This window comes from Mytilus edulis, chromosome 9, assembly GCF_963676685.1.
Source record: "Mytilus edulis chromosome 9, xbMytEdul2.2, whole genome shotgun sequence".
NCBI lineage: Eukaryota > Metazoa > Mollusca > Bivalvia > Mytilida > Mytilidae > Mytilus > Mytilus edulis.
The window spans coordinates 3,713,989-3,734,198 of NC_092352.1; the positions used below are offsets into that span (position 1 = coordinate 3,713,989).

Consider the following 20,210-nt stretch of genomic DNA (forward strand, 5'->3'; position numbering starts at 1 on the left):
AACACAAAAAATGATAGTGCGAATGGGGCATCCGTGTACTAGGGACACTTTCCTGTTATACAATAATTCCAAACCTCGCTGGTACAAAAAATAATAAGTAAATATTGGTGTCGAAAAAATGCGAGAAATACCGACCTTGTTTATCTCCCTTTATTTCCTTCTCACTGTGACGCCATTTTGCGTTCTTTGTTACAATGGTATTGAAATGCTATTATGAACGTACACTTTTAAACAACTTTAGCCGGCTATGGTGTTATGTGCTGCATACAACTGTAATGCTAGGTAAGGTCGGGGATTATGTTTGTTTACATTTCCGAAAGACCCATAAATAAGATTTGGACACAAAAGTGAAGAGGCAAAACTTCGTTCAACGAAGCATTCCAGATTATGACCCCAAACACTGATTTTGATCAATTTGTTATTGATACAATGATTGCATTGGCCATGAAATTCACATCAAAACAGAACAAGACTGAAAGCAAATAATATAACTTCTTCATTAAATTATAACAAGTGGCGGACACAGACTTATGCCATTTTTGGGGGCGAGCTTAAGTAAAAGGAATAGACATGCATGCCAGAGCATAGGAAAAGAGACGGAGATTAGAGGTATCTACATGGCAAAGTATATATTTCATTATAAGTAAGGCATATATGGTTCTTAATTTGAGGCAGGGTAGGAATCATTTGTGGTTATAAGTTGTTTAAGATTAACTTGATATTTTTAGACACTAGCTCTGGTTACATGAAAATGTAACAATAATAAAAAATATTGTTGTTACATCGACGACTAATAGCAGAAATGCAGCGTTTGAGAAGAAACTGGCATAATCCTGACCTGCTTGTTCTAAAGTTCCCCTTGTATTGATCAAATAGATATGGCAAAATGTGTTCCGTTATATTTGCATACATAACTTTCAAAAATAGTTTATTACAGTGCCTTATTGCGTATCCACTGATGCTCTTGACCAGCCTTATTACGTATCCACTAATGCTCAGGACCAGCCTTATTGCGTATCCCCTAATGCTCAGGACCAGCCTTATTGAGTATCCCCTAATGCTCAGGACCAGCCATACAGTGTATCCCCTAATACTCAGGACCAGCCATACAGTGTATCCCCTAATGCTCAGGACCAGCCATACAGTGTATCCCCTAATACTCAGGACCAGCCATACAGTGTATCTACTAATGCTCACTAATGCACTGGACCAGTCTTGTTATGTTTCCACTATTGCTCCGGACCAGCCTTATAGCGTATCCGTAAATGATTAGGACCAGCCTTATAGCGTATCCGTAAATGATTAGGACCAGCCTTATAGCGTATCCGTAAATGATTAGGACCAGCCTTATTGCGTTTCCACCAATGTTCAGCACCCACCTTATTGCGTATCCGCTAATGTTCAGAACCAGCCCTTATTGCATATCCACTATCGCTCAGGACCAGCCTCATTGCATATCTACTAATGCACTAGACCAGCGTATCCACGTATTGCGTGTTCCACGATTGCGTATCCACTAAGGCTCAGGACCAGTCTTATTGCATATCTACTATAGCTCAGGACCAGCCGCATTGTGTATCACTTATGCTTAGTACCAGACTTATTGCATATCTACTATTGCTTATTACCAGGCTTATTGCATATCTGTTATTGCTCAGTACCAGCCTTATTGCATATCTACTATTGATCAGGGCCAGCCTTATTGCATATAAAAAAGAAGATGTGGTATGATTGCCAATGAGACAACTATCCACAAAAGACCAAACTAACACAGACATTAACAACTATAGGTCACCGTACGGCCTTCAACAATGAGCAAAGCCCATACCGCATAGTCAGCTATAAAAGGCCCCGATAAGACAATGTAAAACAATTCAAACGAGAAAACTAACGGCCTTATTTATGTTAAAAAAATTAATGAATATCTACTATTGCTTATTGTGCTTAGTACCAGCGTTATTGCATATCCACTATTGCTCAGGACCAGCGGTTATTGTGTATCTATTATTGCTCAGGACCAGCGTTATTGTGTATCCCCCTATGCTCAGAACCAGCCTTATAGCATATCTGCTATTGCTCAGTACCAGCCTTATTGCATATCTACTATTGCGCAGTACCAGTCTGATCGAGTAGGCACTTATGCTCAGTACCAGTTATATTGGGTATCCACTCAAGCTCATGACCAGCCTTTTGCGTATCCACTATTGCGTATGACCAGCCTTATTGCGTAGTAACTTACGCAAAGGACCAGCCATGTGGGTATCCACTATTGTATAGGACCAGCCGTATTGTGTATGCACTTATGCTCAGTACCAGTTTTATTGCATATCTACTAATGCTCAGGACCAGCCTTATTGTGTATGCACTTATGTTCAGTACCAGTCTTATTGCGTATTCATTAACGCTAAGGACAAGCCATTTGGGTATTCACTATTGTGTAGGACCAGCCGTATTGTGTATGCACTTATGCTTAGTACCAGTCTTATTGCATGTCTACTAATGCTCAGGACCAGGCTTATTGTGTATCCACTTATGCTTAGTACCAGGCTTATTGCATATCTACTGATGCTCAGGACCAGACTTATTGTGTATCCTCTTAAGCTCAGTACCAGCCTTATTTCATATCTGCTACTGCTCAGGACCAGCCTGATTGTGTATCCACTTATGATCAGAACGAGCTTTATTGCGTATCTACTATTGCTTAGTACCAGCCTTATTGCATATCTACTATTGCTCAACACCAGCCTTATTGCATATCTACTATTGTTCAGGACCAGCGTTATTGTGTATCCACATATGCTCAGAACCAGCCTTATTGCATATCTGCTATTGCTCAGTACCAGCCTTATTGCATATCTACTATTGCTCAGTACCAGCCTTATTGTGTATCCACTTAAGCTCAGTACCAGCCTTATTTCATATCTGCTACTGCTCAGGACCAGCCTGATTGGGTATCCACTTATGATCAGAACCAGCTTTATTGCGTATCTACTATTGCTTAGTACCAGCCTTATTGCATATCTACTATTGCTCAACACCAGCCTTATTGCATATCTACTATTGTTCAGGACCAGCGTTATTGTGTATCCACATATGCTCAGAACCAGCCTTATTGCATATCTGCTATTGCTCAGTACCAGCCTTATTGCATATCTACTATTGCTCAGTACCAGCCTTATTGTGTAGGCACTTATGCTCAGTACCAGTCTTATTGCGTATTCATTCATGCTCAGGACTAGCCTTTTGCGTATCCACTATTGCGTATGACCAGCCTTATTGCGTAGTAACTTACGCTCAGGACCCGCCATTTGGGTATCAACTATTCCTATTGCGTAGGTTCAGCCGTATTGTGTATGCATTAATGCTCAGTACCAGTCTTATTGTGTATCAATTTATGCTTATTATCAGCCTTATTGCGTATCCACTTATACCCAGAACCAGCCTTATTGTGTATCCACTTATGCTCAGAACCAGCCTTATTGCATATCTACTATTGCTCAGGACCAGCCTTGTTGTATATCCACTTATGCTCAGTACCAGCCTTATTGCATATCTACTATTGCTCAGACCCAGCCTGATTGTGTATCCATTTTTGCTCAGTACCAGCCTTATTGCATATCTATTATTGCTTAGTACCAGCCTTATTGCATATCTACTATTGCTCAGTACCAGCATTATTGTGTATCCACTTATGCTCAGAACCAGCCTTATTGCATATTTACTATTGCTCAGGACCAGCCTTGTTGTATATCCTCTGATGCTCAGTACCAGCCTTATTGTATATCTACTATTGCTCAGGACCAGCTTTATTGTGTATCCACCTATGCTCAGAACCAGCCTTATTGCATATCTGCTATTGCTCAGTACCAGCCTTATTGCATATCTACTATTGCTCAGTACCAACCTTATTGCATATATAATATTGCTCAGTACAAGCCTTATTGCATATCTACTATTGCTCAGTACGAGCCTTATTGCATATCTACTATTGTTCAGGACCAGCCTTATTGCGTATCCACTATTGTTCAGTACCAGACGTATTGTATATCTACTATTGCTCAAGATCAGCCTTATTGCATATATACTATTGCCCAGGATCAGCCTTATTGCATATCTACTATTGCTCAGGACCAGCCTTATTGGATATCTACTATTGCTCAGGACCAGCCTTATTGTGTATCCACTAATGCTTAGCACATAATTGTTGACAAAGATTCACTCGACACGATTTTTTTCAATTACTTTTCAACAATTGACATTGCCCCTTTACTGTCTCATTGACATATCATTCCATATTATTTTAATAGCTGAATATACTGGTTGTTTCCAAAGCAAGTCACATTTTAGTTCACCGAAAAGACTAAGTGTGTTAATACACCCATATAATTTGACACAAGTTAAATAGCAATGAAACTCGAGAGAAATTGATTAGACTACCTTTGTCGAAAGACTCCGTTAAAATCACTCCGCATCACTTTGATGTTGACATGAATATCAATTATATAGTCATTTTTATAAATTTTCTGTTAACAAAACTTTGAATTTTTCGAGAAAAAAAACCCAAAGATTTTCTTATCCATGGCATAGATTACCTTAGCCGTATTTGGAACAACGTTTTGGAATTTTTTATCCTCAATGCTCTTCAACTTCGTACTTGTTTGGCTTTATAAGTATTTTGATATGAGCGTCAGTGATGAGTCTTTTGTAGACGAAACGCGCGTCTTGCGTACTAAATTATAATCCTGCTACCTTTGATAACTATTATCCATGCCCACTTGAATAATTTAATGAATAAAGACATCTGCATTCTGTAAGTCAAAGTGAAGTTCCCTAAATCTAGTTTAAGCTTGTACATTCTCCTAATACCCTTTTGAGTGTGCTATGAGTCGAGTTGTTATTCCACGTCTAATTGATAAATGTTTTACTTTAATGGCAGTTAATGTGCTTTAAATTCATTAAACTTTTTAAACGGATCAGCAAATATATTTTGTTAGCTATTATTCGTGTGTTTCTTTGTCAATGGTGTTCTCCTATTTATTGATATTGTAGTCCTGTAATGTTGTGTTGTCATTTTAATGTTTTACTAGAACACACCCGTGATATCGCGGGTCCGTGACTGTATTAAAGTATATAACTATGCGCAAGCCTTATTTTAGTATTAGAATGGTCATCTGATAAAGTCATGCCGATTATAAGATACAAAGTTTTCTCTGCTATCAAAGTCTTTCTGTTAGAACCCGTCGAACTGGAACTTATCAATTAATGGTAATATTAATTATTTAGAAGGCAAAAGTTCCTGGAATGGAATATTTTTTAATCCTTTTTTTGTCCTTTATTAACGGTTCTAAATAAAGTTGAATTCTTTGATTCGCTGTTTTACGCCATGCCCGCTAACAAATTGAAAACTGTACCTATACGCTTTATTTTTAGTCACAGATTTTTAGTATTCGTATTGTTATCTTAGAAAGTCTTACTGATTAAAATACTACAATAGGTTACAATTTGACAATTTAGTAGTGTCAACCCTGTGATAATGACCCGTGTATATAGCATATTAATCCTGAATACACCGTTTGGTGGTGCGCCTGATATGCGGAACGTACAGGTAAGGTATTAGGTAACAGGTGAATATACTATTGGTATCGGTATCGGACTCGACTCGGAACTTCTTAATTATTGGCAATATTAATTACGTGGAAAACAAAAGGGCCTGGAGTGGTGTAATTTTTAATCTACACCTTTGTACTATATTAGTTATATATAAAGTTGAATTCTTTGATTCGTCGTTTTAACGTGATGACGGCTAACAAATTGGACCTCGTAATTTTAGTATTATAGATTTCACATGGCCATAAAAGAGGGAGGTTTGGCATGCCACAAAACCAGGTTCAACCCACCATTTTTTTCCTTTAAAAATGTCTTGTACCAAGTCAGGAATATGGTCATTGTTATATTATAGTTCGTTTCTGTGTGTGTTACATTTTAACGTTGTGTTTCCGTTGTGTCGTTTGTTTTCTCTTATTTTTGAGTGTGAATTCACATTACTATAAGACGTGTCACGGTACTTATCTATCGCAAATTCATGTATTTGGTTTAGATGTTATATTTGTTATTCTCAAAGAATTTTATCTAATGCCTAGTGCGTTTGTGTGTGTGTGTGTGTGTGTGTGTGTGTGTGTGTGTGTGTAATACATTTTAATGTTGTGTCGTTGTTCTCTAATATTTAATCCGTTTTCCTCAGTTTAAGTTTGTTACTCCGATTTTGTTTTTGTCCATGGATTTATGAGTTTTGAACAGCGGTATACTACTGTTGCCTTTTTTGTATTAGCGTTTGTTATCCGTTGATCATATTTCTGTAAATGTGTCGTCAACCACTTCTAACCGTTTTGCTGAATTTTTGTTTGTCCCAATTTTAAAAGAATGGGTTTCGAAATAAAGTCCATTGACCTCGAAAACGACAAAAAAAACAGAAACAGGTAAAAAGTGTCTCTTCAAAACATATGTATAAATTATTTCCGGCCAGATGATTACGAATTTGCAAACAAATGCTTTTCAACTTTGTATTTATTTGGCTTTTTGAACTATTTTGATCTGAGCGTCACTGATGAGTCTTATGTAGACGAAACGCGCGTCTGGCGTATAAAATTATAATCCTGGTACTTTTAATTACTATTGAGTATTGAATCGGACACACATATTTTTCCTTTTGACAGACAATCAAAGTTAAGGAAATGAATAGTTGTTTGTTTTAGAAATCCGAATACGTCAATGAAACTTCTGTTTCACTAATGCGAGGCACAGTGAAACAACGCAGACTGAGCTTGAAACAGAACTTATTAGTACGACCAACCCATTGTAGCGATCTCATTAATTTTCTCCATAAATTAATCAAAATTGACATCAGTAAGTCGAATGTTTAGTTAATTTTTTTATTCTTCAAAAATTTTTCGACTCCGTTTAAAAGATTATTATAAAAGGAGGTGTGAACAAATGAAGTAATGGTCCCAAAAGTTCTTTTTAATCTAAATTAAAAGGAATTTAAGACATACATCAATGCAATAACCACCCAGTGACACACTAACCTATGATTTAAATGTAGTATGAATATCTGAGAATTAAATTACAACAACAAGTTATTATTAAAGATATCTTTTTTCATGAAAGACGCTATCAGTAAAGACAATCATGACCATATTAGTTTAAAGAATGATTAAAGTGTGAAAGGACTGATTCATCCCAATTGTAAGTAGTAGAACTATTTCAATTTGATTTCTCTAGTGTATAACAGATATCAAGAATTAGAAGTGTCACGATCTTATCTTATAAAATTAAAAAAAATAAAATAAACATTTTGTAGTTGGTTAGTAGGCGACAAAACTACACGTTGTTTTCCGATTGTGGTAATTATAACAAAAAAGTTTGCCAATACTATTTACATGTATCACGAACGTTATATCCGTATTCGACAAGGTAATAAGTATATGCATGATTATAATACATAGATAATTTTCACTTTGAAATTCAACGTTTTTTTTATATTTTTTATTTGTTCATTCATTTTGGTATGTTATTTGTAATGAAAAAAATCCAATATCAAGGTCACTATTAATATTGTATTGAATAATTTTGAGTTGAGGTGCATACATTTTATACTTGTTCATTATAGGCATATCATAACAAACATTTCACACAATTAACTAACACAATTTTCAGAGGATTCCGGAATTTGATTAGTTCTACAACTATGGGCACTTTATTTTATCACATCGCCTTTGTCTTTAGATGTGTCTGGATGAAATTATTTTAGGCGTTGATGAAAAAATAAATATGTCGATTTATTAAATTGAAAGGAAGGTGACACTACTTACAACTGGTTTTTTTATTAGCGTCCATCAGTTTAGTATGTAGTGTGTGTTGACATATATATATATATGTATGTACATATATGAACATTTAGTATTGTACTTGTTATTAAATTGTAAGACAATAAAGCATACATTTATTTAACCCTATATGTAGATAAAAGTGATAGGTTGCCTTGAAGACAGTGTGTTGAGGTCATCCCTTTCTTGTAGTTAAAAAAAGTGTGAAACAGATACATTAATACTAGAACATGGCGATGCAATTTGATGGGAAGAGAGCTCTCGTTACCGGTGCTGGGAAAGGTAAGTGTATTTTGAACTTTATTGATGAGGCTATAAATCGAAAAAAATACGTAAAAAGTGTCATACATAGTAATGCCCAGTGATTCCCCTTTTCTTAACCTAGTTATATTACTAAACACTGTGCTTGTTGTATTCTTCTGCTTGTCTTCATTAATATTTTTTTATAACATTGTGTCTTAATCATATTGAATCACTTGTTATCATTTGTATGTAATTAATATTGACTGTTCTGCTCCCTGGGGGCGCTTTGATTAGCAATAAAATATATTTAATTTGATTTGATTTGATTTTGTTATATTTATATACAGGTTTCTCCTAACAAATATATTTGCCGTATCATAAACTTAGTTCCGCTACTGTTTTAGTGTTTTTTAATTTAAATTTGGGATGGGGATCGGGAGGCTTAAACTGGTAGCATGTATAGGTCATCGTAATTTTTTTTATGATGAACTTAACACTCAACATGATAGTATAAGCTTAAAGCTCTACCCCGCCATGCTAAACAAACATGATTTATGAACAGAATAACAAGAGAAACAAATATATTTATACAAAACAAACAACAATCAAATATAGTTCACACTCCTGACTTTCAATAGGCAAAGACAATGTGGCGGAGATAATCATGCATGCGACTGTTTAATTTTCAACCAAATCCGGGACAGTGGTATCAGAACGCGATTGTTTTTGAAAACGGTTTGACTCGTTAGAAAAAATAAAAGACACAAAAAAAACAAGCTACAGAGCTCACTATTAAAGTTAGTTCAAATATAATTACAACTGATAAACCAATCGTGTTTTCCGATAACGATTTTGGAATGTCATGACCTTTTTCAATGCCAAATCTTAGTATCAATAGTATACTGTAAATCAACTAATCAAGAGCGATTTATTTATCTTTTTTTTTGCGAGTATAAAAATAACGCGAATAATAATCGTCGCGATCATGGAAAAATTAGAAACTTTTATTTAAGAAGAGTGATTGCAGGTAAAGTTTAAAATTAGAATCAATGAAGAAAGGAATGACGAAATAAGAAATATTTCACTGAAAGAGCTGAAAAGAGATAACATATTTCATATATGTGATATTTCATATTTCATATATGTGATATTTCATATTTCATATATGTGATATTACATATTTCATAGATGTGATATTTCATATTTCATATATGTGATATTACAATAGTTGTATGCTGTTGTGTTTGATTCTAAACTAATTTTATTCAGTTAAATACGAAAAGCATTGAGCACAGCCTTTAAAAGCTCTGTCCATATTACATTATTGTGTTTCATCATTAGTTGACAGGACACGTGATTTTTAAGTTGCTATGATAAATTTATTTTAAATTTTTGTCCATAAATTTGAAATCTGATGTTTTAAAATTTTGAAGACTTCAGTAAGAACTTATATATTATTTCATTTCAAAACCTATGACATTCTACTGCGATATAAATTTTAGGATTTGGTCGAGCTATTGCAGAATGTGGAGCAGAAACATTTGCACTTAGTAGAACACAGGCTGATTTGGATAGTTTAAAATCAGAGGTAATTAGATAGATGAAAAGATAATTAGAAATAGAATCAGAGGTAACTTAATATCAATAGATAATGTATATGAATAAATTTCCGAAATTATTTGTTTTTATACTTAAGGTAGCACAATACAAAGATTTTTCAACCCCAATCAGACATCTTTAAACTGATGTAGTTCCACTCATCTTTCTTTAAATTTTATAAATGAGGTACCAAAAGAAAGAAAAAGGATTAATCTTTCAAATTTTGATAATTTCATTATGACATAATTATTACATAATTAATTGTTATGTAATTAGTTGCCATTCTGTGATGTCCATACTTGAATGAATTTAGCTTCTTTGTTCTTCATAGCATCCTAAAGAAAATTATAGATTCTTGCACAACACAGTTTGACCTCCAAAACTGTGTCTCAGATTTTTCCTATTGTATTTCATTCTCTCATAAATCTTTAATAAAGTTTGCAACATCAATTCATTAGAGACCACTAAATTCAATGGGGTATAAAATTTGTTCTATTGATGTTTTTGGAAATCTGAGACACAGTTTTGGAGGTCAAGCTGTGTTGTACAAGAATCTATAAAATATTTTGGGATGCTATGAAGAACAAAGATGCTAAATTCATTCAAGTGTGGACATCACAATATAGCGACTAATTACATAATAATTAATTATGTAATAATTATGTCATAATGAAATTATCACAATTTGAAAGATTAATCTTTCTTCTTTCTTTTGGTACCTCATTTATAAAATATAAAGAAGGATGAAATGAATTACATCAGTTTAAAGTTGTCTGATTGGGAGTGAAAAAATCTTTGTATTGTGCTACCTTAAATAACAGAATTTTTCTTATACCTGAAACGACAAAAAATAAATCAAAAATATTTCTCATAGTTTTATTAATCAGTCGTTTGGAAATACAGAAATAAGAAGAAAATCCGCCCAATTAATAAATCGTCTGGCACATTTTATAAACAAAACGGATCAATTCTATTAAATTAGAAGATCTATCGAAAATCAGTGTTATTTCATAGCAATTAATATACGAACAATCTCGTCCGTTTATTTGTTCTGTATTCCTGTCATGAATATTTTCATTTTAGTGGTATTTGTAAACGTTGCCATACAAGCGGGAAGTTTGGCTAGCCATACAACCAGGGTCGAGCCACCATTCAATCTCAAACTGTCCTGTACCAAGTCAAGAATTAGAAAGTTTTCATCAAACAGTCCGTTCCTATGCAGGTTGGAGTATATTTTTGTTGTAGCTCAGAGGTTGTCTAATTCCGTTGGTTTCCTCTTACAGTCAAGGTGTTTTCCTCATTTTTTGTTCGTGACCTGGATGGTTTTGGGTTTGCTTAATCATGAATTTTGAATATTGAACAGCGGTATACTAATGATGTCTTTATTTAGGTACAAAACATCAACGTATAAACATGGGCCCGAAAGACTGGGATAAACCAGAGAGGAACCTAGTAAGATTAGACACATAAACCTTATGGTTAATAATACTGTTGTTCATTGTTTTAGGTACCAAACATCAAAGTTATTAACGTAGACCTACAAGATTGGGATAAAACCAGAGAGGAAGTCAGTAAGATTGGTCACATAGACTTACTGGTTAACAATGCTGGTGTATTTAAGAAGTCATCATTCATCGATACTCCAAAGGAAAACATTGACATGTAAGATATTAAGTATTCTATTAAACTAAATTTCACATATTATTGTAAATGTAAGTTTTATTCTTGTATTTCAAAGAACTTAATAAGATGACGATTCAAGGTTGAGGAAATTTACGGTTTAAAGTTTTGGAATCGAAACACATGAATAAGATGACATGAAGGACGTAATTCGTTTCTGTGTGTGTTGCTTTGTCGTTTGCTTTTATTACGCTTTAATGTTTCTGATGTTTCGTTGTTTTCTTATTAAAGTTTGATTTGTTTCCCTCGATTGTAATTTGTTACCCGGAGTTGTTTTCTCTCAGTCGATTTATGACTTTCGAACAGCGGTATACTACTATTGCCTTCATTTAAAGACTTTAATGCATTGTAATATAAATTGACATGATACAGGTTGGATAATACATCATAGGGCTTAAATTCAATCTGTATCGGTTCATGCGTAGTATACTTATTTGTTAACGTAATATTCAAGCTGGTCTTATTTACTGATGGAATCTGATATTTTTTTATTAGGCATTTATTTTGATATTTTTAAGTTTGAAAAAAGACAAAATGTTTCTTTAATTACTCTTGCTTTCTTTAATAGTTGAGAAGATAATAAAAAACCTTCTTTAATTGGTATTCGTATACCGTTCGAATATGTGTCCCTGAGTCATGAAAAATTGGTCAGAAATGTACAAATGTTTTATCTAGTTGGTTAAGACAGGATGTGTTAGAAACAAAAATACTAGCATAATGTCAGCAGGTAATCAATACATTATTATTTGTTACCAGATAAGATGTGAAACGTTATTAAAATTCCGGCTCTTATCATAGAGTAAAAACATACAAATGCTTTTGATATTTATAGAACACTGTATACACTAAAGTATCACATGAAAAAGTTTCACGAAAGTTGCGCGGGAAAGATGCATTAGCTTGAATAGTTCTTATGTTGACGAGTTACCCTATGTATCGTACTATATGCCCGGTATAAACTAAATCCCATTGAAACTTTATAATTATCTGATCCTACTTTTCTAATTTCGATTACAGGATATTTGACATCAACTTTAAAGGTATTTTCAATGTGTCTCAGGTAAATTTAATAGAGAACAATAAAGAGCGATATTTGTCATAAAATGAAAAATTCTCTAATTTGCCGAATGTGTTATCTGTTCTGTCGTATGTTTTAGATTTAACCTTAATTTGCCCAAAATAAGAAAATTAAATAAAAACTGGTTTATTTTATATGACTATTAAAATGCTTCAGCAATAACATGGTTTAAATGATACATTAATTAATTTATATTGCAATTGATATCAAAACCTTTTTTATGGCTCTAAATGCAAAATGTGCCTAGTGATGTTTATAGATATAGGAAGATGTGGTATGAGTGCCAATAAAACAACTCTCCATCCCAGTAACAAATTATAAAAATAAACCATTATAGGTCAAGGTACGGCTTTCAATACGGAGCTTTGCCTCATCCCGAACAGCAAGCTATAAAGGGCCCTAAGAATTACTATTTTAAAAGCATTCAAACGGGAAAACCAACGGTCTAATTATAATCTATATAAAAACTTAGGAGAGTTGCAAACAATTGGAGCAGGATTCAGCGTTTTGATGGTACCAAACCTTCTTCCTTTTCTGAAACAATAGTATATCATTAAAACCTATAAAAACACACTATAAAATATCAATTGGAATGACTTAACTTACAAATTTTAGAAAATGAAGGCAACAGCAGAATACCGCTATTTGAAATTCATAAATCGGTTGAGAAAAAATTAAATCTGGGTTACAAACTAAAACCGAGGGAAATACAAGATTTTGTTAAAGAAATTGTGCGACAGGCTAAAACATGTAGAATGTACTTAGTTTGTCATTATGGAAGTTTGCTGAACTTTTTGTTACCAATAAACATTATGAAGACATTACAAATCAAACTAACCAATGAAAAAGCTAGTTAGATTGACACAGATTTTACGATGTAATGTTTAAAGCAGACGAATTTTTTAAGATGGATTATTTTTAGGTTATTGCTACGAAAATGATAGACAAAGGAAAAGGTGGAAGTATAGTTAACTTGTCAAGTATAATGTCTGAAAAAGCAGTAACTGACGGATGTGTCTATTCTACAACAAAATCAGCCATTGATATGTTAACTAAATGTATGGCATTAGAACTCGGACCTCATAATGTAGGTATAGCTCACTGATGAATTAATCGTTCAGGAAACTAATGAAAAGGGTGTTACTCGTGCTACTCACGCCTGGACTTTGTTCTATTAGTATTACCTAGTCTTTTTTGCAATTAAATTCCAAGGAGCTGCTATTCATACTGAAACATTTGAGTCAATCTAGTTTTGTTGTAGTAATGTGTTGCTTAATCTTGAGTCTTGAAAATAGTGCGAAAAAATGGTGTTGGTCCTATTTACTTTTATTCATTGTGTAATCTCTGCTGTGAAGTGTAAATTATTGTTGGTCGTCTTCTTTCCTTTTATTTATGGTGTTACCTGTGTTGTGTTGTGTAGTGTGAGTTATCATTTGTCATATTTCCTTTTTTTGCAAAAGTGTTATCTTTGTAGTTGTAGGTGAAATGTTGTTGTTTTTATCATGGTGTAACTGTGTAGTACTGTGTGAAATGATATTTTATCTTATTTCCTATTGACTATGGTGTCACCTGTCTTTCAGTCTTATTAAAATCAGCACCACTGCGTTTCTAGTCTTTTTTATATAATTATTCATCAAAGGTACCAGGATTATAATTTAGTACGCTAGACACGCGTTTCGTCTACATAAGACTCATCAGTGACGATATAAGATATTGTAAAAAATGTATATCATATAACCTGTATTGCTTCTGAATAAAGTATCATTAGGTCTTTTCACTTTTCTGTGGAAAGACCTATTGTTTTTCTTCTGATTTTTTTTTTTTCTTCCGCCTAATTTTGTTCTTGCGATAAATATTTGTTTCGCAGTATGTCGCTTAGATATTTGGTTTATCGAACAGTTTATGCGCTTTTCAAATTTACCCTGCGTAACCGAATACTTTTCTTTGTAGGAGTTATCTCCCCAAACACTGTTTTCCTTGTGTCCACGACTCCTTCGCAACCATAAAAGATTACGACAAATGTATTTTATAAAATTACTCGTTACATCCTTCGCATGATTTGTCCAATTTCGACCGAAGCAATATGAGCGCTCCATATGAGAGTTATTTCCCCTTTTGTATTTGAAATTTTGAAATGTATTTTAAACTGGGACACCATAAGTGATAGAAACCTAGGATCTTTTGATTTGAGGTCCTTGGTCCAAAAAAATGAAAATCAGGTCAAAGTCAAAGGTCAAGGTCATATTCTAATTTTTTTGAATTAAGCTTATTTCCACTCATTTCCAGAAACCGTATAAGATATCGACAAATTATTTTGACTAAATTATTAGTTGCGACATGTCGTAACTTAATAATTTTAGTTGAAAGGGTGCGTAGACAATGCATGGGAGTTTTTGCCCCTATCATATCTAAAATTATGTGTAAAGTGATATAACTTATTAACCATACATATTAGAGACCTAGGGTCTTTAGATTTGAGATCCTCAGTTTGTGACCTTGAAATTGAGATCAAGGTCATAGGTTAATTTGACGTTCTAGATTTTGACCTTTGGTTTAAATTCATATCTATACATCATAAAGCCATATGAACTGTCTTTTTAGACTGATTTTTAATATTTTAATATCAAAATAGATATTAACTGGTGGAAAGACCTTCAATTGTTCTCTGAACAATTGGTTTTTAATTATTATCATTTTTCTTTGATTCTATACTACCACTTAGTAACTTCTCTCTTTTCAAATACGAAAAGGTATTCATTTAAAATATTATGTATATTTTCTGACTTTTTATCAGCCATTAAATAAAAACTGTTTGAAGTAAGCGATTTGCTCTTGCATATTTTAAGATTTTTGTAATAATATGATGTTCTTATTTTAGATAAGAGTGAATTCAGTTAACCCTACTGTGGTGTTGACAGATATGACAAGACAATACCAAAACGAATTAATGCCATTGCTTGCATTGACACCAATGGGAAGATTCCCAGGTAAGAATAAATACAATCTACCCTACTATGGTGTGGACAGATATGACACGACAATACAGGAACGAATTATTGTCATTGCTTGCTTTCCCAGGTAAGAATAAATACAATCTACCCTACTATGGTGTGGACAGATATGACACGACATTACAAGAACGAATTAGTGCCACTCCTTGCAATGACACCAAGGGGAAGATTCCCAGGTAAGAATACATTCAATATACCCTACTATGGTGTGGACAGATATGACACGACAATACAGGAACGAATTATTGTCATTGCTTGCTTTTACACCAATGGGAAGATTCCCAGGTAAGAATAAATACGATCTACCCTACTATGGTGTGGACAGATATGACTCGACAATACAAGAACGAATTAATGCCATTGCTTGCATTTACACCAATAGGAGGATTCCCAGGTAAGAATAAATACGATCTACCCTACTATGATGTGGACAGATATGACACGAAAAAATAAGAACGAATTAATGCCATTGCTTGCATTGACACCAATGGGAAGATTCCCAGGTAAGAATAAATACAATCTACCCTTCTATAGTGAGGACAGATATGACACGACATTACAAGAACGAATTAATGCCACTCCTTGCAATGACACCAATGGGAAGATTCCCAGGTAAGAATAAATACGATCTACCCTACTATGGTGTGGACAGATATGACTCGACAATACAAGAACGAATTAATGCCATTGCTTGCATTTACACCAATAGGAGGATTCCCAGGTAAGAATAAATACGATCTACCCTACTATGATGTGGACAGATATGACACGAAAAAACAAGAACGAATTAATGCCATTGCTTGCATTTATACCAATGGGAAGATTCCCAGGTAAGAATAAATACGATCTACCCTTCTATAGTGAGGACAGATATGACACGACAATACAAGGAAGAATTAATGCCATTGCTTGCATTGACACCAACTGGAAGTTTCCAGGTAAGAATAAATACTATCAATTCCACTATAATGTGGACAAAAGTAAAATCACAAAAATACTGAACTTAGAGGAAAATCAATTCAGAAAGTCCATAATGACATGGCAAAATTAAAATACAAAACGCATAAAAAACGAATGGACAAGAACTGTCATATTCCTGACTTGGTACAGGTGTGGAGTATCGTTAAGTTAATTGATAAGACACAAAGGAAACCAACAGATTTTTTTTGAGAGGAGATGGAGGTTTGCAAAAAACAATATTATGTGTTGTGACGGCAGGATTATTGCATTGCTTTCAACAATCATCAAAATCCAAACCGCGAAAGCGGCCATCAAAGGCTCTAGCATGGCGAAACAAACAAGAAAATGAAACTATTTATCCGCAAATAAACAACGGCAAACGGGAACCATATACAACCTCTGAGTTGCTGAATTCTGAATGGACCGACATATTTAGAATGGTATAGGGCTTAACAATAATAAACTTTAAGTTCTAACCTAGCATTGGGCAATGATGTAACAGGTGGACATAAAAACAAAAATAAAGTACAAATTTAAAAACCAACTACTCCTTATAAACAAATTATATTTCCAAGATTGAATTACCAATAGATACACACTCAACGAAATAAGTGTAAATATGTCATAACCCGTCAAAAAACGAGTTATGTACCCAAAATTATCGCACCTTAAATCAACCCACTGGCTTCTCGTCCACTTTTTCTGTATTGATTTCGTGTTTAATAACTTTTTTTCAGAGATAGAAGACGTAGTTAATGCCGTTGTGTTTTTACTGAGTGATCAGAGTGGAATGATTTCTGGTGAATGTCTCCGACTTGATGGAGGATTAGGTGTACATTAATTACTGATAACGTGTAGTCATGTGTCAATTCAATGCTTAAGATTAATATGTCACATACATAGATCCTGTAATGTTAAATTATAATAACAAGTAAACATCAATGAAATTTAGTTATGAGAAAAAAAGTATATGATACAATTACTTCAAATAAAGCATGTTAAAAAAATTAAAGACTAGTTGTGCAATATGCTTTACATAGTTTGTTTTTAAAGTAAGAGAACTTTTGGTTTAAGGAACTTCTTTACACAAATTTTATTTTATTTTTTTTTTCATCTTTTATTTGTTAGTTGAAAACATTAAATATCGGAACATGCAAAAAAATAAGTAAAATCGCAAAAATACTGAATTCCTAGGAAAAATCAAAACAGAAAGCCCCACATCAAATGGCAAAATCAGAAGCTCAAACACATCAAACGGGTTGATAACAAGTTTCATATTCCTGACTTGGTACAGGTATTTTTTCATTTAGAAAATGATAGGTTGAACCTGGTTTTATAGAGAGCTAAACCTCTGACTTGTACGACAGTCGCATCAAATTACATTATAATGACAACGCTGCGTGAACAAAACAAACGGACATTTCGTAAAATCACGAAAAGGCATATAGATAAAGCATATTATCAAAAATGAAACCATTCAGATATGTCATAAATGTTGAAACTACTGCGCAAAACTAGAAATATATCAGATATTCTAAATAGATGTTTTCTTGTTTTTATCCTGCTCAACATGTTTCATTCTCAAACTATAAGCCAGAAATGATAAAATTCGTCCATATGCCTTTTTGATTTTCTTTGTTACATATATGACATGGCTCTGTACTTATACATCCCGTCATTGCGTTATTGTACTATGGTAAATTTGTGTGCTCTTTCCTTTATTATTTGCTGATAGGTTCGGTCTATATGTCATTTTGTACTTCTTTGTTACATTTCTTTATTAAGATTATAACACAATGTTGATTGCTGTATTTTTGACATTTTTACCTCTTATGTCTGTATGTTTAGTTCACGCATAGTTGTCAATATAATGGAATTTGATGCTATTATCATAAAAGTGAGAGGTTTTTGCTTCAGCAATATGTTTTAAAGATGAAATGCAATTGTAAAAAGATTTTATGAGGAAAAGGTGTAAATCGCAAGAATTTAGGTTTAAAATGTTGAAATATATTTTTATGCACCATTTATGGGCTTTATGTTTTCTGGTCTGTGCGTCCGCTCATCTGTTCGTTCGTTCGTTCGTTCGTTCGTTCGTTCGTTCATTCGTCTGTCCCGTTTCAGGTTAAATTGTTTGGACGAGGCTTTTTTTTTTATGAAGTTGAAGTCCAATCAACTTGAAACTTGGTACACATGTTCCTAATGATATGATCTTTTTACTTTGAAGGCCAAATTAGAGTTTTTACCCCATTTTCACGGTCTACTGAACATAGAAAAAGATAGTGCGGATGGGGCATCCGTGAACTATGGACACTAAGTAAATATCGGTGTCGAAAATGCTGGAAATACCGACCTTGTTTATCTCCTTTTATTTCCTTCTCACTGTGACGCCATTTTGCGTCCTTTGTTAGAATGGTATCGAAATACTGTTATGAACGTACACTTGTAAACAACTTTAGCCGGCTATGGTGTAATGTGTTGCATACAATTGTAATGCTAGGTCAGGTCAAGATTTATGTTTGTTTACATTTCCGAAAGACCCACAAATACGAAAGATTTAATCACAAAAGGTGTAGAGACAAAACTTCGTTCAACGAAGCATTCCAGATTATGACCCCAAACACTGATTTTCATCAGTTTGTTATTGATACAATGATTGCCTTGTCCATGAAATTCACATCAAAACAGAACAAGACCGAAAGCAAATGTTATAACTTCTTCATTAAATTATAATAAGTCGACGGACACAGACTTCTGCCCTTTCTAAGAGCCAGCTCAAGTAAAAGGAATAGACATGCATGCCAGATCATAGGAACAGAGCCTGAAATTAGAGGTATCTACATTGCAAGGTATATATTTAATTATAAATAAGGCATATATAGTTCTTAATTTTAGGCAGGGGTAGGTGGTTAAGATTACTTTGATATTTTTAGGCACTAGCTATGGTTAAAACATTTGACTTTTCTACTCTGTACACTAGTATTCCAAATTCCAAACTAAAAGACAAATTGAAAGAGTTGGTATTGCTTTGCTTCGTAAAAAAGAATGGCCAACGTAGATATAAGTATCTTGTCTTAGGGAGGGATAAATCCTACTTTGTAAAGGATCACTTTGATTCGAACAAAAAATTCTCTGAAACTGATATTATCAAGATGCTTGATTTCTTGATTGACAACATATTTGTTACGTTCGGAGGACGTGTTTTTTAACAGACTGTCGTCATTCCAATGGGAACAAACTGTGCCCCTCTACTTGCCGACTTGTTTCTTTATTACTATGAGGCTGCATTAATGCAGGAACTTCTTCGGAAGAAAGATAAGAAGTTAGCAATATCCTTTAACTCTACTTTTTAACTATATAGATGGATGTTCTTTCACTAAATAATTCAAAATTTGGTGACTATGTGGAACATATCTATCCAATCGAGCTAGAGATAAAGGATACTACAGATACAGTTAAGTCGGCCTCATATTTTGACTTACATCTAGAATTTGACAATGAGGGTCGGTTGAAAACAAAACTTTACGACAAAAGAGATGATTTCAGCTTTCCAATTGTGAACTTTCCATTTCTAAGTAGCAACATTCCAGCAGCACCTGCATACGGGGTATATATCTCCCAATTGATACGATATTCCCGTGCTTGCATTTCCTATCATGATTTTCTTGATAGAGGTTTGCTGCTCACAAGGAAGCTATTAAACCAAGAGTTCCAAATGGTGAAGTTGAAATCATCCCTTCGTAAATTTTACGGACGCCA

General features: G+C 33.8%; 1 protein-coding gene across 2 annotated transcripts; it reads left to right on the forward strand.

Moving 5' to 3' along the window:
- Window positions 1–210: 210 nt before the first annotated feature.
- On the forward strand, window positions 211–17,406 carry LOC139487512 (D-erythrulose reductase-like). 2 transcript variants are annotated; one of them, XM_071272371.1, is made up of 8 exons: window positions 211–282; window positions 8,020–8,165; window positions 9,629–9,714; window positions 11,233–11,387; window positions 12,423–12,465; window positions 13,406–13,570; window positions 15,362–15,470; window positions 17,192–17,406. In XM_071272371.1, exons 2-8 carry the CDS (start codon window positions 8,114–8,116, stop codon window positions 17,293–17,295), a joined length of 714 nt encoding a protein of 237 aa, XP_071128472.1. In that variant the 5' UTR covers window positions 211–282; window positions 8,020–8,113; the 3' UTR covers window positions 17,296–17,406. The 2 variants fall into 2 exon arrangements, with proteins under 2 accessions (XP_071128472.1, XP_071128470.1); XM_071272369.1 differs by lacking the exon at window positions 211–282 and adding an exon at window positions 7,432–7,470.
- The last annotated feature ends 2,804 nt before the right edge of the window (window positions 17,407–20,210 follow it).